The 19752-nt window shown below is 40.2% G+C and overlaps 1 protein-coding gene across 2 annotated transcripts in view; it reads right to left on the bottom strand.

The window, feature by feature from the left end:
* Positions 1–7526: 7526 nt before the first annotated feature.
* Positions 7527–19752, bottom strand: part of LOC126203005 (glycoprotein-N-acetylgalactosamine 3-beta-galactosyltransferase 1-like) — a 183241-nt gene continuing 171015 nt past the window's right edge. For both annotated transcript variants that reach the window (XM_049937204.1, XM_049937205.1), the window contains one exon: positions 7527–8959. In XM_049937204.1, coding sequence (XP_049793161.1) covers positions 8828–8959 — 132 coding nt within the window. In that variant the 3' untranslated portion in view covers positions 7527–8827. The remainder of the gene's footprint in view (positions 8960–19752) is intronic.

Below are 19752 nucleotides of genomic sequence, written 5' to 3'. Positions count from 1 at the left end.
TGTCTTTTAATTGTGACTATCTGCAAATTGATATGTCTTCTTTATGGTAAGTTGCAATCTTTCTTTTCGTACATTGTTAATGTTCCTATCTTGAGTTTCCATTGTTTGGTATGACTTAGAGTGTGTTTATAATTGTTCAACAGGTTGTGTTAAATTTTAGGATCGTCTATCAACTTCACTATACATTGCCATGCTATGTTACAGCCGAGATACTGAAAGTGGGTTACATGTTCCATTATTACATTATTTATTACAATTCTAGCTCTTATAGGCAATTTTCCCTTGAATGTCATACCCTTTGTTTTATTAGTGATCTTCTTGTTCTGTTTAGAAGTCAGCGAACTAAAAGTGTGATAAACAGCTCTTCAAAGATCATTTTCGTTTTTTTGAACTATTATTTACCATCTGCATGTAGAAGGTTTTAAAACATTTCTCTCTGTTGACCTTTATGCTGTAGGTGATATTTTGTTTTCAAGCCTTGATATTTTGTTTCCAAGCCTCATCTGTTTAGAGACAGGTCACATTCTTATCTAACTCCCTGTGTTGTTCTTAATCATTTAAAAAAGCTATCTCCATCTTCAATTATAATTTTTGTCTGTATGTAAAGAACTTTTACAGAGTCAATTAGATGTGTTGTGAAGCCTCTTTTTTTCTACAGTCTGCTGCAGCAGGTGTCTATTGGCTAGGTCAACAACTTTTTAATAATCTACAAACTCTATGCGCATCTCTAAGTTAAATTCTTTTCTTTCCACACTTTCTTCCATGAGCAAACCGTCAAACTCTTGATGCCTCAGGACATATCCTACCAACTGGTCTCTTCTTCAAGTCATGTTGTACCGTAAATTTCTTTTTTCCCCAATTCGATTCAGTATCTTTGTCATTTCTTATTTGATTTACCCCTCTACTCTTCAGTATTCTTCTATAGCACCAAATTTTTAAAGCTTCTATTCTTTTCGTGGCTGATTTAACTATCATACACATTTCACTTCCATACAATGGCAAACTCCAGAGAAATACTGTTAGAAATGATTTCCTATCAGTAACATTTATATCAGATGTTGACAAATTTCTCTTTTTCATAAATGCTTTTTTTGCTACTGCCAGTATACATTTTATATCTTCCCTGCTTTAACCATTATCAATAATTTTGCCATCCAAAACCAAAACTCGTTCAAATTACAATCCATTACCCTTGTTTTACATTTGTCTATGTTCGGCCTCTTTTCAAGACACTATCCCTTAAGTTCAATTGCTGTTTCAAGTCCTTAGATGCCTCTGACAGAATTACATTGTCATCAGCAAACCGCAAAGTTTCTATTTCTTCTCGTAGAGTATTAATTTTGTTTCCAAGTTTATCCTTGGTTTCCGTCACAGCCTTCCCAATGTACAGATTCAGTAACATCAGACAGAGACTATATGCCTGTTTTTCTGCCTTCTCAACTATGGATTTTCTTCCATGCCCTTGAACTCTTGTAACTACAGTCTGGCTTCTGTAAAAGCTGTAAATAACATTTTGTGCTCAGTATTTTGTCCCTGTTGCTTTCAAGCAGTCCAATCCACATTGTTGAAAGCTTTCTCTAAATCTATGAATGTTACAAAGGTAGGTTTGCCTTTCTTCAAACTATCTTCTAAGATAAGTCAAAGGGTCAGTATTACTTCTTGTGTTCCTACATTTCTCTGAAACCTAAACTGATCTTCCTCAACTTCACCCTCTACCATCTACCAGTACCAGTTCATGCATTCTTCTGTAAATAATTCATGTCAGTATTTTGCAACCATGACTTATTAAATTGATGGTTTGTTAGTATTCACACCTGTCATCAACTGCCTCCTTTGGAACTGGAATTATTACATCCTTCCTCGAGTCTGAAGGTATTTTGCCCATTTCATATATCTTTGTCATGGCTGGCTCCAACAATCTGAAGCAATATCATCTACTCCAAGGACCTAAGTTCATTTCCCTTATATAGATCATTTTATACATTCCTCCCATCTTTCAGCTTTCTCTTCTTTGCTTAATACCAGCTTGTCATTTGAGCTCTTGACATTCATACAGCTCTTTCTCTTTTCTCCAGGGGTATCTTTAATTTTCCTATAGGTGTCATCTATCTTTGCCCTAGTTATGAATGCTTCTACAGTTTTGCATGCATTTATCCTCTAGCAATTCCTACTTAGTGAAGTTACACTTTCTATCAGTCTTATTTTTTAGACTCTGTATTCCCTTTCACCTGCTTTATTTGCTGTATTTTTATATTTTCTCATTCCGTCAGTTAAATTCAGCATCTCATGTGTTATCCAACGATTTCTACCTGGCCATATCCTCTTCGTATTTGACACTCTGCTGCCTTTTCTAATTCACCTCTCAAAGCTAACCATCCATCTTCTACTTTGTCACTTTGCCCTCTTTCTGTCCAAAATTACCTAATGCTCCATCTGAAATTTTTAATAATTTCTGATTCTTTCAGTTTATCAATGTCCCATTTTCTTCATTTCCTTTTTGCAATTTCTTCAGTTTTAGTTTGCAGTTCATAACCAATAAATTATGGTCAGAGCCCACATCGCCCCTGGAAATGTTTTACAGTTGGCTTGTCTTGTCTTATCTGGTTTGAAAATGTTTGTCTTCCATAATATAGTCAATCTGAACCCACACAGTGTTCCCAGGTCTCTTCCACATATATAAACTTCTTTCATCATTCATAAACCAATTGTTAGTGATGATTTAAGTGTACTCTGTGCAAAATTACACCAGGTGGCTTCCTTTTTCATTCCTTTCCCCCAGTCCATGTATTCCTACTATTTTTCCTTCTTTTCCTATTAGCAAGTTCCAGTCAACTGTCACAAATCTTCATCTGCTTTAACTATCTCAATAATTCCCTTTGGCTCACCATAAGTTATTTCAATTTCTTTGTTATTTGTGCAGCTAGTTGGAATATGAACTTGTACTATTGCAGTGTGTGTTGCCTTCATGTATACCTTGGCTATGATAATGTGTTCACTATGCTGTTCATAGTAGTTTACCCACATTCCTATTTTCTTTTTCATAGTTAGGCCTATTCCTGCATTTCCCCTTTTTGACTGTGTTTTGATAATCCTGTAATGACCTGACTAGAAATCTTGTTCTTCCTGTGACCACACTTCACTAATTCCCAATATATCTAACTTAAATATGCCCAGTTCCCTTTTTGCATACTCTAATTTGCCTATCTGATTATGGGTAGCTCTGACACATAGAATGCTAATCATGTTCTTTTCTGATGATGGCAGTCTCCTGAATAGTCCCACAGGGAGGTATGAATGGCGGACTAGTTCACCACCAGAATATTTTATCCAAGAGGCTGCCATCATCATTAACCCTCAACCGGGCAGGCCATTTTTCATAACGCAAGTGGGGGTGTGGCACACTTAGTACACACTTGGAAAGAATGGCTGTCTTTAAGTTGCCAAACTAAATAAGTATGAGCAAAATTACAGTTTAATCTTTGTGTAATGAAACACTGATAAAATACTTACGTGATATGAGCTAATGATGATGATGAGATCCCATACTCCAAGGAGCATAGGGGACGATGCGGGAAACCCACACCACTGTACTACTACCGAGCGAGGTGGCGCAGCGGTTAGCACACTGGACTCGCATTCGGGAGGACGACGGTTCAATCCCGTCTCCGACCATCCTGATTTAGGTTTTCCGTGATTTCCCTAAATCGTTTCAGGCAAATGCCGGGATGGTTCCTGTGAAAGGGCACAGCCGATTTCCTTCCCAATCCTTCCCTAACCCGAGCTTGCGCTCCGTCTCTAATGACCTCGTTGTCGACGGGACATTAAACACTAACCACCACCACCCACCACTGTACTAGGCAAGGTCCTAGCAGAGGTGGTTTGCCATTGCCTTCCTCTAACAGTAATGGGGATGAATGATGATGATGAAGATGACACAACAACACCCAGTCATCTTGAGGCAGGGAAAATCCCTGACCCGGCCGAGAATTGAACCTGGGACCCCGTGCACAGGAAGTGAGAACACTACCACAAGACTGCAAGCTGTGGACCATATGAGCTAAAGCACAGTTTAATTAAACAATAATGAAATAAACTTTCATTATATCACTCTGTTTCCATATAAAGGTGTTACCCACCAGTAGCCACTCAATGCAGTAAACTGTGCAGTTGCATCAGATCCCAGCCATCTGCTTATTCAATTACTAATCATCTCAGAGACAATTACCTCAATGCAAGATTGTGCTGCTAACTCTTAATATGGGTCATTTTCTCGCAGGAATCGTAGGTTTTCTTCTCTGATAGCTCACTGTTTATTTCATATTATTGCTGTTCAATAGGACATGTGACAACACAATGTATCACTATGTTACCTGAGGCAATAATGAGGAACAGATATGGAGATGCAATTGTAAAACAACAATGGAATGGTGCAAAACAGTTTTATTTGTGGTTGGCACGTTTTATGCACAGGTGTTCCCACTTGAGGGTTAAGCCATATAATAGATCTGCAGGGCTTTGAGGGAGAGGGCGGGGGTGGAGGTGGGGGGATGGGGGGCATGGCATGGTTGTAGTTTTTCCTTACTTTCGCCAGTATCAGCATAGCAGGGACATGTTGGCTAATGTTACAAGGCAGATCAGTCAATTGTACAGACAGTTTCGCTGCAAGTATTGAAAAGGCTGCTGCCCTTCTTCGGATACCATGGGTCAGTTGTCCTCTCAAGAGATACCCCTCTATTGTAGTTACACATGTGGTGCATGATCTGTATCATTGTGCCATGAGAGCCATTCCACCTTGGCTAGGGCCTTGGTTCATTGGAGGAAGTAAAGATCTCTTGGTCTATTTAAAAAAAATTAAAGTAGATCTTAAAAATTCTTCCAGTAAGAATTTATTGCAGTTGGTATCATTATCATTTGACATAACTTCTTAGCAGCCAGAGACTGTGGTTGCGTGAGTGCGAGTTCTGTTTGCATGAGAGTGTGGGTGTTGCCTATTTCTGCTGAAGGCCTTGTTGGCCGAAACCTCACTTTCTGACAGTTTTTTTGTTGTGCCTATCTGCGACTCAGCATTTCTGCTATATGGTGAGTAACAACTATCCTTTTCATAATATTGTTAACTCCTATACTTTAACTTCCCATCTAGTTAAATGGTAAATACTTAATGTATAATATTTTTATAGTGACGTCTAATGGACAGAATTATATTAAAAACCAACAGTCAATGGCCTCTCAAACCATGATGTGCAATTCCTTTTGCTAGATGTTAATACTCATCACAATACAAAATCTACTAATTCTGAGTTCAAGAGAGTAAGTAATCAGTACAAGAAATTTAATTATTTTATGAAAGTCTTAAAACAAATGGACTGGAGTGATGTATACAGTGTTCACTTCATGAATGAAAACTAAAGCACTTTTATTAATGAAGTTCTTACCGTATTTAAAAGCTGTTATCTCCCAAAAGTAACCCAGATTATACTAAATTCTACAAAGAAGCCATGATTACTCAAGGAATACAGGTATATTCTAAGACAAAAAGGTAACTGCATCTGTTTCTCACAAACAGCTCTGACTTTGATGCTGTAACTCATTACAAGACATACTTACTTGAATGTCTGAATGTAAAGACATGGTTGATGATCCACAGCTATATGAAATAATTTGAAAATTTATCCACTAACTGTAATTCATGGACATCAGCTGTATTAGGCACAAATGGACTACCTACTAGTGACATGAAAATTTATGCTGGACTGGGACTCAAATCTGAATTTTCTGCTTACCATGAGCAGGAGTCCTACCCACTTTTGCTATTTGTGCATGCTTCCTGGAGCAGCCCAAAACTCCATATGTCACATGTCATAGCCTAAAATATTCATCACCTTATGCCCACCAACACTGTTAATTGCATTCCTACACCAGGGAGAATGAGACTACGAAGAATTGAGACCCATGTTGTCATCGAGTGGCTAGGACATAAGGATGTAGACAGTGTGACCTATGGAGGTTCAGGTCGGTCCAGGAAGTGTGCATGGATAGCCAAAGTGGTTAAGGCAATTGTGTATGATAAGTAAGAAATCTGGGTTTGAGACTCAGTCCAGCAAATATCTTCATATGTCACCAATGAGTAGTACATATGTACCTAATACAGATGAACAAAGAATTCACAGTAATGAATAAACTCTGAAGAAGATGTACTACAAAATACTGAAGCTCCTTAGCTTTGGAGATGACAGTGGCCATATGTGTGTGAGTTGGGCTTGTGTGAATGTGTATCTGTTTTTAGATTCTGTTGAAGGCTGTAGTCTGAAAGCTGAACATTCCTAACAATATTTTCAATTGTGCCTGTCTGTGACTCTGTGTTATGAGTAGCAATCTATCCTTTCCAAATCATTCTAAGATTGGAGATATTAATACAGACATGAGAAAAATATAGTAAAAAAAAAAAAAAAAAAAAAAAAAAAAGCAACATGAGATATGGTGGAGGAGGAGACCAATAAAGCCAGAGATAAAGAGGAGCAGATAAGTAAGTGCTATATTACTAACAGATGCATGTAATGTTGCAAATCTTATCAGCAAACATTTCATAACTGTTACTGGGAAGATGGGGTTGACAGGTTCAGCGGATTTTGCTATGGAATATCTCAGACCCAGTTGCTTCAAATAACTTCGGCAATATGAATATGACCTTCACTACACCAGTAGAAGTCATGTCAATCATAATTTTTTTTAAGTCAGTTATATTTGATAACTGCAACAATTGTAAGGACTGAATTATAGGAATGTGATAGGAAAAAACAACCATGAGAGCAGTTTTTTATTATTTTTTATTGGTTGTGACACTAATTTTTATCAGATGATCTGCTTCATGAGCCATGATGTCCATATTGTTTTATAAATGTTAATCCACATTTAAGATCCAATGATGGCACCTTCAGAGTGCTGAAACCGGTCATCTAGTAAATGACAGAGAAGCGATCATGGCTTTTCAATTATTTTAGAAAAATATTTGATGGGAAAATAGCAGCCTGTGGTGTTCCAGAGCAACACAAAAGTATTTGACAGGAAAATCATGAATTCCAACATAAAAACAGAGCATAAATTATGTCCATCATGATAACCGCGGGCTTGGCGAAATTTTCCAGAAAGAACTGAACACTCATGTCTGTGACACCCACGGCTGAAGGGTTAACAATATCAAATAATGTGAGGATGCACATCTGTTCATCTTCAGTACCGTAATGTGATCATTGCAAATAAAATTTTTTAGCTGATTTTTCTCTCTCTGATGCTGGTTGGCTGCAATAGTACGGGAATTATCATATGCACCTTAGTGCATTGTACATTTACATGTTTTTTATAATTCTTTTATTACACTTTAAATGACAACATGTTTAAGGTTTTTTGACTCATTCCACACCCATGAGGACCATTTCACTTGGGACACATATAGTGTACATTAGCTTATCCTTTTTTCTTTGTAAATAAGTATCATGGTTTCTTGTTTCATGACTTTCTATGTCCTGGAGGATCTCCTTGCTATGGATCCATGCAATAAAAAGTAAATATAATCTAATCTAACCTATGCTATATGAAACATCCATCCTATTCCTTCACTTCCTTTGAGCACTTTCTGCCTTGTGTGTTTTAATTTTGACTGTTTCTCAGAGATTTGTTGCAGACAAAGACACACAAAGAGAACAGCTGGCCGGTGTGGCCAAGTGGTTCTAGGCACTTCAGTCTGGAACCGGGCAACCGCTACGGTCGCAGGTTCAAATCCTGCCTCGGGCACGGATGTGTGTGATGTCCTTAGGTTAGTTAGATTTAAGTAGTTCTAAGTTGTAGGGGACTGATGACCTCAGATGTTAAGTCCCATAGTGCTCAGAGCAATTTGAACCATTTGAACACAAAGAACAATACATAATGCAAGTTTATGTGGATAAGTATTATTTTCTTTCCAGAAACAAAATTTTATAATTAACATCATTAGAATTTATTACAAGCACAGCACACATTAAAAGGAAAAAAACTGATTGTGTATTCGGGAAATTTTTGTATACAGTATGCCAAAACAATTCTATGACATATCAGATTTTCTTAAACTTATTCCAAAATTTGTTTTAGGCATTACACGATGTTTAACAATGCGTCAGTAGTTTCATATGAAGTAAATCTGATGCCATACTAGGTATCCAGTTTTAAGTAATATGAACATCATTGAAGTACACTCAAGGTAATCATTCAGCCTCTAATGCTTTGAATGCTTGTACCTAGTTTTTATTACGCAGAGGAAATAGGTGACATGCATAAAGCAGCATTAAACAAAGTGGCTTCAAGTTACAAGGTTACACAGCTGCACTCAGAAGAGAAAATAAACTTAACTTGATTTAACAACATTAGACGAATCTCTTAATCACCCACAGGATGAAAGCAGACTCTTTACGGGTGAATAAACTCTCAGAGACGAATATGGACACAGACAATTAGGACAAAACACAAATGTAAGTCACAGAAAACGTTACTTATACAATGCAAATTCATACTATTTACACATAATTTGAACATTCCTTTGACGAGTAAATGGATAAAATTAATACACTTTACCATGAATTGTTAATTTTAATTTTATCAGATGTACTCTGCTATGAACAGCATCCCAGCAAGTTTTTAAAGCCTTCTGTCAAAGTATTTTCTCAGGTCACTAGTAGTTCAATATTTAATATTCCACTGGTTCTTTCAAAATACTCTTTACGATTCATATGTACTTTACACACTGTCCAATCCTCACATAATACTGCAGTTAAGTAGTCTTGCTAATCATGTTCATATGTCAGCTGGCTGGCAATTCACATTCGTTCACTTCATGTAGTTTTAATCTGTATATCAGATAGTACATAGCTCGCATGGCTGTGGCTGAGATGTAGTGAAATGACACTGCAGCTGCTGAACAACACTTAGAAGGCTAGAAGAACAAAAATGTATTAGAATACTGGTACTGTAGTTTTACACAACCTGAAATAAAATGAGTTAGAACAAGTAGTCACTTCCAAAAATTCATCATCAAACATGTTTGATCTGTGATAACTGTTTCTGTGGACACAACAGTAACACTTTTAATGAGGTGTTGATCTAAAATTCTCCATCACAAAGACAACAGAAAAGTTTTTTTTAAAAAAAAAAAAAAAAAAGAAAGAAAGAAAGAAAGAAAGAAAGAAAGAAAGAGAGAGAGAGAGAGAGAGAGAGAGAGAGAACCATGACAAATTAACCCATACAAGTGATAGTGCTACTCTAGGAAACAGAGTTAATATAACTTACCATACTGTTCAGTACTTAATGAACAAAGCAAGCATTTGGGTGGATATTTAAATTAAACCAAACCACATAACTTCTACATCTACATCTACATCTACATCCATACTCCGCAAGCCATCTGACGGTGTGTGGTGGACGGTACCTTGAGTACCTCTATCGGTTATCCCTTCTATTCCAGTCTCATATTGTTTGTGGAAAGAAGGATTGCCAGTATGCCTCTGTGTGGGCTCTAATCTTTCTGATTTTATCTTCATGGTCTCTTCGCGAGATATACATAGGAGGGAGCAATATACTGCTTGACTCCTCGGTGAAGGTATGTTCTCGAAACTTCAAAAAAAGCCCGTACCCAGCTACTGAGCATCTCTCCTGCAGAGTCTTCCACTGGAGTTTATCTATCATCTCCATAATGCTTCCGCAATTACTAAATAATCCTGTAACGAAGCGCGCTGCTCTCCGTTGGATCTTCTCTATCTCTTCTATCAACCCTATCTGGTACGGATCCCACACTGCTGAGCAGTATTCAAGCAGGGGGCGAACAAGCGTACTGTAACCTACTTCCTTTGTTTTCGGATTGCATTTCCTTAGGATTCTTCCAATGAAATCTCAGTCTGGCATCTGCTTTACCGACGATCACCTTTATATGATCATTCCATTTTAAATCACTCCTAATGCATACTCCCAGATAATTTATGGAATTAACTGCTTCCAGTTGCTGACCTATTTTGTAGCTAAGTGATAAGGGATCTATCTATGTATTCGCAGCACATTACACTTTTCTGCATTGAGATTCAATTGCCATTCCCTGCACCATGCGTCAATTCGCTGCAGATCCTCCTGCATTTCAGTACAATTTTTCATTGTTACAACCTCTTGATATACCACAGCGTCATCCGCAAAAAGCCTCAGTGAACTTCCGATGTCATCCACAAGGTCATTTATGTATATTGTGAATAGCAACGGTCCTACGACACTCCCCTGTGGCACACCTGAAATCACTCTTACTTCGGAAGACTTCTCTCCAATGAGAATGACATGCTGCGTTCTGTTATCGAGGAACTCTTCAATCCAATCACACAGTTGGTCTGATAGTCCATATGCTCTTACTTTGTTCATTAAACGACTGTGGAGAACTGTATCGAATGCCTTGTGGAAGTCAAGAAACATGGCATCTACCTGGGAACCCATGTCTATGGCTCTCTGAGTCTCATGGTCGAATAGTGCGAGCTTGGTTTCACATCTAGATTTCTATTTTCCAGAAAAGTCATCATACTCGAACATAATACGTGTTCCAAAGTTCTGTAACTGATCGACTTTAGAGATATACACTTCTGGAAATGGAAAAAAGAACACATTGACACCGGTGTGTCAGACCCACCATACTTGCTCCGGACACTGCGAGAGGGCTGTACAAGCAATGATCACACGCACGGCACAGCGGACACACCAGGAACCGCGGTGTTGGCCGTCGAATGGCACTAGCTGCGCAGCATTTGTGCACTGCCGCCGTCAGTGTCAGCCAGTTTGCCGTGGCATACGGAGCTCCATCGCAGTCTTTAACACTGGTAGCATGCCGCGACAGCGTGGACGTGAACCGTATGTGCAGTTGACGGACTTTGAGCGAGGGCGTATAGTGGGCATGCGGGAGGCCGGGTGGACGTACCACCGAATTGCTCAACACGTGGGGCGTGAGGTCTCCACAGTACATCAATGTTGTCGCCAGTGGTCGGCGGAAGGTGCACGTGCCCGTCGACCTGGGACCGGACCGCAGCGATGCACGGATGCACGCCAAGACCGTAGGATCCTACGCAGTGCCGTAGGGGACCGCACCGCCACTTCCCAGCAAATTAGGGACACTGTTGCTCCTGGGGTATCGGCGAGGACCATTCGCAACCGTCTCCATGAAGCTGGGCTATGGTCCCGCACACCGTTAGGCCGTCTTCCGCTCACGCCCCAACATCGTGCAGCCCGCCTCCAGTGGTATCACGACAGGCGTGAATGGAGGGACGAATGGAGACGTGTCGTCTTCAGCGATGAGAGTCGCTTCTGCCTTGGTGCCAATGATGGTCGTATGCGTGTTTGGCGCCGTGCAGGTGAGCGTCACAATCAGGACTGCATACGACCGAGGCACACAGGGCCAACACCCTGCATCATGGTGTGGGGAGCGATCTCCTACACTGGCCGTACACCACTGGTGATCGTCGAGGGGACACTGAATAGTGCACGGTACATCCAAACCGTCATCGAACCCATCGTTCTACCATTCCTAGACCGGCAAGGGAACTTGCTGTTCCAACAGGACAATGCACGTCCGCATGTATCCCGTGCCACCCAACGTGCTCTAGAAGGTGTAAGTCAACTACCCTGGCCAGCAAGATCTCCGGATCTGTCCCCCATTGAGCATGTTTGGGACTGGATGAAGCGTCGTCTCACGCGGTCTGCACGTCCAGCACGAACGCTGGTCCAACTGAGGCACCAGGTGGAAATAGCATGGCAAGCCGTTCCACAGGACTACATCCAGCATCTCTACGATCGTCTCCATGGGAGAATAGCAGCCTGCATTGCTGCGAAAGGTGGATATACACTGTACTAGTGCCGACATTGTGCATGCTCTGTTGCCTGTGTCTATGTGCCTGTGGTTCTGTCAGTGTGATCATGTGATGTATCTGACCCCAGGAATGTGTCAATAAAGTTTCCCCTTCCTGGGACAATGAATTCACGGTGTTCTTATTTCAATTTCCAGGAGTGTAGGTCTATAGTTCTGCGCATCTGTTTGACGTCCCTTCTTGAAAACGGGGATGACCTGTGCCCTTCTCCAATCCTTTGGAACGCTATGCTCTTCTAGAGACCTACGGTACACCGCTGCAAGAATGGGGGCAAGTTCCTTCACGTACTTTGTGTAAAATCGAACTGGTATCACATCAGGTCCAGCGGCCTTTCCTCTTTTGAGTGATTTTAATTGTTTCTTTATCCCTCTGTCCTCTATTTTGATATCTACCATTTTGTCATCTGTGCGACAATCTAGAGAAGGAACTACAGTGCAGTCTTCCTCTGTGAAACAGCTTTGGAAAAAGACATTTAGTATTTCGGCCTTTAGTTTGTCATTCTCTGTTTCATTACCATTTTGGCCACAGAGTGTCTGGACATTTTGTTTTGATCCACCTACCGCTTTGACATAAGACCAAAATTTCTTAGGATTTTCTGCCAAGTCAGTAAATAGAACTTTAGTTTCGAATTCATTGAACGCATCTCGCATGGCCCTCCTCGCATTACATTTCGCTTTGTGTAATTTTTGTTTGTCTGCAAGTCGTTGGCTATGTTTATGTTTGCTGTGAAGTTCTCTTTGCTTCTGCAGCAGTTTTCTAACTCGGTTGTTGTACCACAGTGGCTCTTTTCCATCTCTTACGATCTTGCTTGGCACATACTCATCTAACGCATACTGTACGATGGTTTCGAACTTTGTCCACTGATCCTCAACACTATCTGTACTTAAAACAAAACTTTTGTGTTGAGCCAGCACGTACTCTGAAATCTGCTTTTTGTCACTTTTTCTAAACAGAAAAATCTTCCTACCTTTTTTAATATTTCTATTTACGGCTGAAATCATCGAAGCACTAACCGCTTTATGATCGCTGATTCCCTGTTCTGCGTTAACTGTTTCAAATAGTTCGGATCTGTTTGTCACCAGAAGGTCTAATATGTTATCGCCACAAGTCGGTTCTCTGTTTAACTGCTCTAGGTAGTTTTCAGATAAAGTACTTAAAAAAAAATTTCACTGGATTCTTTGTCCCTGCCACCCGTTATGAATGTTTGAGTCTCCCAGTCTATATCTGGCAAATTAAAATCTCCAACCAGGGAAATCTACTCGAAATATTTTCCAAATTATCCTTCAGGTGCTCAGCCACAACAGCTGCTGAGCCAGGGGGCCTATAGAGACATCAAATTACCATGTCTGAGCCTGCTTTAACTGTGACCTTCACCCAAATTATTTCACATTTCAGATCTCTGTCAATTTCCTTCGATACTATTGCACTTCTTATCGCTATAAACACGCCTCCCCCTTCACTGTCCAGCCTGCCTCTGTGGTATACATTCCAATCTGAGTTTAGAATTTCATTACTGTTTACATCTGGTTTCAGCCAACTTTCTGTCGCTAGTACTATGTGGGCATTGTGACCGGTAATTAGTGAACTGAGTTGCAAGAAAGATTAACATATGGATACAGGCTAAGTAACTACAAACTCAAATTTGTTCAGTAGAAAGACACAGAGATTATGGGGATAGGCATCTGCAGCAAAAATGAATTCGTTCATTAAGAAAAGGCACCAGTCACTTTTTTTTTTTTTTTTTTTTTAATTTGAGTTGACACTGAATTTCACATCTTGAATGTCAGTCACATTGTTCTATAAAGAAAGGAGATCAGTCCAGCCTCCTTCACCATAATATTGTGATTGGAACATTAGCATTTTGTAAAGGAATGGCATCAGTCCAGACTGAAGCTCTACTTTTATGAAATACCCTTAGATGTGCTATGTGTTTGTTGATCAGTAGCATACTACTCTCTTGTTCTTTGTTTAGTTTAGTTTATATTATTTCTTATTCCATTTTAATTCGTTATAAATTCAAGTTATAAGGGCATTTTTGGATAAGCCACTGCTTGACTCGCTTTTTAAAAGTACCCCTTTTCAATATCTTCACTTCATTTGGTAACAAGTTATTAAAAACAGCTCCTTTGACATAGGGGCTTTTCTCTGTTAAAGTTAATCTTCTGATAACCATATGGAAATCTTTTCTATGCCTTGTTTCATAGTTGTGAATATCCATGTTTCTCTTTGTGATCTTAGTTGTGCATTGTTTTGAGATGACTTGACTGTGTAACTGCATCATTATTGTATACTGACGTATTTTATTATTTTTTTTATTCAGAACTTGTAAAACTATATGTTTTATCATGTTTAACATTCACAATGTGACAGTAATGAATGAGGAATGAATTGCACATGATGAATGAAAAGGAAGGTGAAAGTCTGATCCATCATTCTGGAAGCATAATGTGAGAAAACAACATCGAACCAAAGACTTTGAGTACATCAATGCAAAAGGAACAATTATACCAGCAGAAACTATTGGTCCTGACTGCAGGTAGACTATACTAAAATGTTAATTTACCCAATCTATTATACTGTATATCTATCCAAACTTGTTAGTGAGGTTAGGGGACAATGTTAATTTACTATATTTGTGCCTATTTTATATCTGTTACATCCCAGGTGCAAGAAGAAATGTATGCAGAAACTGTCTGCTGGTGAAATATTATTGCTTTATAGGCAGGTTTCTGATATGGATACAGGTATCAACAAGATGCACTCTTACAAGGTCTCTCTGATAGTCATCCTGTTGCCCAGCATTGTAAACAAGTTGAAGGTAGTACATGAGCAATTACATCCACATTCAGATACCATCTAATGGTGGGTGAAAAATGAACAGAGGTATGCTTGAAAACATTGTGTGGTATAGGTTTGAAACAAGTGAGAAGACTTCAGAAACTTCTACTATTTGATCAAATTCAAAAGGAATTATGAGAAAAGTGTGCCGTGTGCTCCTGCATTTTGATTGTTCCGGTGTAGTGTGTTTGATCTCTTTCAATTTGCTTTGTTGTGTGTGGGTTGGTGTCCCTTCTGGGATTCCGTGCGGGAAGCCGAAAGGGAGTCTTGGGCAGAGAGAGATGAGCCTGCCTGGGCGGAGCAACACCAGAAGATCGCGGAAGTCACGTCAGCAAGTCGTGTGAGTGTGGCAGTTGCGTTAGGGCCGGCCAAGCAGTGGAACTGGAGGTGCTGCAGTGACTCGTTGTCGTTCGTTCTGTTTACGAGTTCAACCTTCCTCACGCTGTGGCTACAGGCTGGTGTTATTCTGGCCATTACCTTAATAGCGGGATTTGGATAATATTGTTAAAGGTGGGCTGTTAGTTTGGTGCATCTTCATCTGGTGGAGTTACAGCGAGACTTCTTTCTGTCATATTCTGGCTTGCTCCGCTGAGCAGTGAGTGTACCCACGTCACGTGTCGAAATACTGATTTGTGCCCTGGTTGATTTACTTGTGAACTGGAGTGCCTATGTGGGCATGTTTGCTTAAATTGTTGATGAAGTGTTTCACAACACCCTTACTTGAGTGTCTTTAAATTGCATTTCAGTTTGTTACTGAACTTATGTCAGTTAAGGGATGTTCAAGTAGTCACACTAGTCAAGTAAAGTTTAAGTCTACTGGACACCACTGTTTACCTGTTGAATTAAAATTAATTCAGACTTAACCACAGCTAGGAATAATTCAAGGCTAATTGTAAGTGTTGTGTGTGTTTGTTTGTTTCTTCTTTTTTTTTTTTTTTTTTTTTTTTTTTTTTTTTTTTTTTTTTTTTTTTTTTTTTTTCCTCTTAGTCACTACTGTTGAGTGTTAAACTGTTTTGGAAACCCCTTTGACATCATTTCATCGTGTGGTTTTAGAAAGAGTTCTGTGGGTATTGTTGTTAACAGCTCCTGTTGCAACGGGGTTTCTGGCCCACACATTTATCGCACACCAGGGGTTTCGTGCCAACCACCAACAGTGCGGTAACTTGTTATCAATCCTTTTTCGAATCACCATCTGGCCTACGACTATTGATGGATTTTTGTGATAAAATTCAAATGGAGGCACTGTCTTGTTAACTTGTCTGAACTGAATGTGCTTGCCTTGTAAAACAGTTCATTACTGATTCTGAGTAGTTTAATCAGTGGTAGGGCACTCGTTATTCTGGACCAGACTGTACTTGGCATTAATTGCGTTGTCTTGGTAAATTGGTGTGCTACATAAGACTATAATGCAAGTGTCATTGTGGGTAATATTTACCATTTAACTATATGAGTTGGTTCTGTGAATCATTGTGGCACACAAGGTCATGTAAGACAGTGCTGTAGTGGGCAGATATTACTATACGCCTGTGATATTATTTCCTGTAAGCCATTGTGCCCATTAGGTTATGTAAGACTTAAATACAGTGACCAGTTTGGTAATTTTTTGTGTTTCGTAATAACATTTTACAAGCATTAAAATTTTGGGAAAGGTTTAAATCTCATACTTGCAGATTGTTTGATGTTAGATAACTTGTTGATGATTCATGTTAAATCAGCTGATGTACATTTAAATTGAACAAGTTATATGTCAATATGTATTTTCTTGTCTAATAAATTAAATTTTATATTCTATCCTCAATTTGTTGCTCAGCCTTCCACTCCAGGCAGCCCCTGTATATTGCTCTCAGCCATATCATTGGTAGCAGAGCGTGGTTGCGATTTTAACGGAGGGGAGGATAGTAGTTGAGTCCTTAATAATAGTTAGTTACTGGTAGCAGCATAGTAACTAGTGTTAGTTGATTTTGTTGTATTTATTTTTATCTTGTTCTTGGTACTGTTCTGTGTTCGTGCTTGTTCCAGTATGGAGGGTACTCGAGTAAGGAGGGTCATCGGCATAGCCAGTCTAAGAAAACCGTGTCTACAGTATGAGCTCCGCATCTGTGGACAAAATGAGGAAGGGAGCGTAGCGGAACTTGCTCAACGCTTACGGGCTACCTTGACTGTGGTAGTAAATATCTCATTGGAAATGGTGGGAGAGGTGAGTGATAATCTGCTCTTTGGTAGAAATCTGTTAGCAGATCTACAGGATGATGTGTTAGGGTTTGAGACTCCCTGACGCGAAGGAAAATTTGCTGGGTTCGGGCTTTACTCGATCATTTGGTAAATAGAGTGCGAGATATTGTTGCTGTTAGTGATGATCCATCTGAATTGGCTGAAGTTAAGAAATTGTAAGACGAGACTTTAGTGGTGCAGCAGCAGGTTTTGTGTTTGGACTGGCAGGACGATGAGTCAAATGCGGGTGGTGTTAGTGCAGAAAAACTGGTGTTAGAAGGCCCGAGTGCTTTCGCAAAGTTACCTAACCCGCTTATGGCTATTCTTAATAAGGTGTTGGGACTGTCTGTGGAAGGTATTAATAAATTGCTGGAACTTTTATGGCTGTTAGTGAAATTGCATGAGCAGGCCAACGTATTGTGTGTAATGTTACAGCTTATTCACCCATTAGCGATAGGACATTTGTCTAGAATAGTGGCAGAAGCATTAGAGAACCAGGAGTCACTATGGGATTTTAGGAAAATGTGCTTGGATAAGTGCCTCGGTATGTGGGAGAGAATAGACATTTTTGATAAATATGTTTATCAAGTGCAAGGTGAAGGTGAAACACTTTCCCATTATGAACATGAAGTTCGTCTTGGCATCTTATCTTTATGTATTGAAATTTCAGAGGCTGATGCCATCACAAATATCTTAGATGGTATGCGGCCTGCTGATAGGAGCAGGGTCCTCTTTGATAGGGAACCAGTGACATTTGCCAACCTAGATGAGCTAGTGAGTAGAATTGAAAATGGACGTTATAGCGATAGCAAACATGGAGAGGTCAACGTAGGCAATAGTGAGTGCCGGGTAAAGAACGTGGAAATTCAGCAACGTTGACCGGTCTCTATGGTTAAGGGCACATGTTATCGCTGCAACAAGCCAGGACATTTCGTTAGGGATTGTCTGATACCGAAGGTCAAGCAAGAAGGTAGCTGACTACAGGGGGCAGGGTCACAGTCGGTGATTCTTAACAAACTGCTGGCCAGTTGCCATAGAATATGTGCCATGAATGGTGAGTGTCTTCCCTATGTGTGTGCCACGATAGGTACGGAGCCAGTGTGTGCCTTAGTAGATTCAGGCAGTAGTGAGTCACTGATTCAGTATGATTGATATACTAGGTACCGGCACCTAGCCAAATTGCCGGAATTGTGTCCTGTTAATCAGTCTTGTTGTTCTGTGGATGGACGAGCTCTAAAAGTACTAGGGCATGTGAGATTTAGATTAAAAATTCAAGACTTTGCCTGGCCCATTCAAGTGTTTGGTTGTTAAGAGGTTGTCGATCAAGGTCATTTTAGGGTGTGATTTTTTGTGCTTAACTCAGTGTCTGCTCGACTATGGTAGTGGTTGCTTTTGGTTCAGGTTTAGGCAAAGTGAGAGATTCAAGTTTTGTTCCCATAATGATAGGGTGAAAGCATGTAAGGTAAGGGCTCACCGAGAAAAGGGGAATGTTCAACATCTTAGCGAAATGCAAGCGGCCAGGATTAGTCTGTTGTTGGAAGAATTCCCGGAGGTTTTAACCGATCAGTTGGGTGTTACTAATAGAATCCAGTACAAAATTCAGCTTACTGATCAAATCCCTGTGTGGCAAACACCATATCGGTTGTCTCCTCCCAAAATGCAAAAAATGCGAGAAATCATTGATGAACTTCTCGCTGATGGAGTGATTAGACCTTCTGTCTCCCCATATGCCGCTCTGATATTTCTGGTGCCCAAACCCCATGGCAAAGGTTTTTGGCCGGTGGTTGATTACCAGGCCTTGAATAAGAAGGTAGTACTGGAGTCAGTTCCGTTGCCGGGGTTGCATAACTGTTTTACATGGTTTGCAGGGGCTAGGATATTTACAGTGCTTGATTTGAACCAAGTGTATTACCAGATTCTCTTGCAGAAGAATCAAAACCTGTCAGACCTTTTGTACCGACTGCAGTCTGTTTGAGTTCAACAGAGTCCCCTTTGGGTTGGCTGCTGGGGCTGCTGTCTTGTCCCGCTTGTTGGATTCAGTGTTGGGCAACCTGAAGTTTAAATGTATCTATAATTATTTAGATGACGAGGTGGTGTATAGTGCAAGTTTGGAGGACCACTTAGAGCATCTCAGGGAAGTTTTTTCGCGTCTCATGGGAGTGGGTCTCACCATTAAACCCTCTAAGGTGACTCTAGCCCGTGATCAGATTTCTTTTTTGAGGCATATCGTGTCTCGGAAGGGAGTTGAGGTGGATCAGAGCCACACCGGAGCCATAAAGCAGTTTCAAGTGCCACGAGACAAAAGGGGTACCACTCGTTTTATCGGCATGGTAAATGTTTTTAGAAAATATATTCCTAATTGTGCACAATTGGCAGCACCCCTCAACCTATTGTGTAAAAAGGGTGCAAAATTTGAGTGGGGGGAGTCTCAGCAGGCCGCGTTTGATGGGTTGAAGCATGCCTTGAGTACGGCTCCTGTGTTGGGTATTCCTGATTTTAATCTTTCCTTCATTGTCAAGATTGACACCTCTAATGTGGGGGTGGCAGCGGTGTTGTTACAAGAACAGAACGGGGAAAGGCGCCCTCTGGCTTACACTTCGCATTATCTGTCGCCAGCTGAGTCTAGATATTTTGTATATGAATTGGAGGCATTAGCCATCTTGTTTGCTTTGGAAAGGTTCAGATTTTATCTTGAACATTGCAAGTTTCGGCTGGAGACAGATAATCTGGCGTTAAGATGGGAGTTGGCCCGGCCTCGCAAAACAGGCCGAATAGCACGTTGGGCGGTTAG

The sequence above is a fragment of the Schistocerca nitens genome, chromosome 9, assembly GCF_023898315.1.
Source record: "Schistocerca nitens isolate TAMUIC-IGC-003100 chromosome 9, iqSchNite1.1, whole genome shotgun sequence".
NCBI lineage: Eukaryota > Metazoa > Arthropoda > Insecta > Orthoptera > Acrididae > Schistocerca > Schistocerca nitens.
The sequence above is the reverse complement of the archived record's forward strand: the minus strand, read 5'-3'. Positions and strand labels throughout refer to the sequence as shown.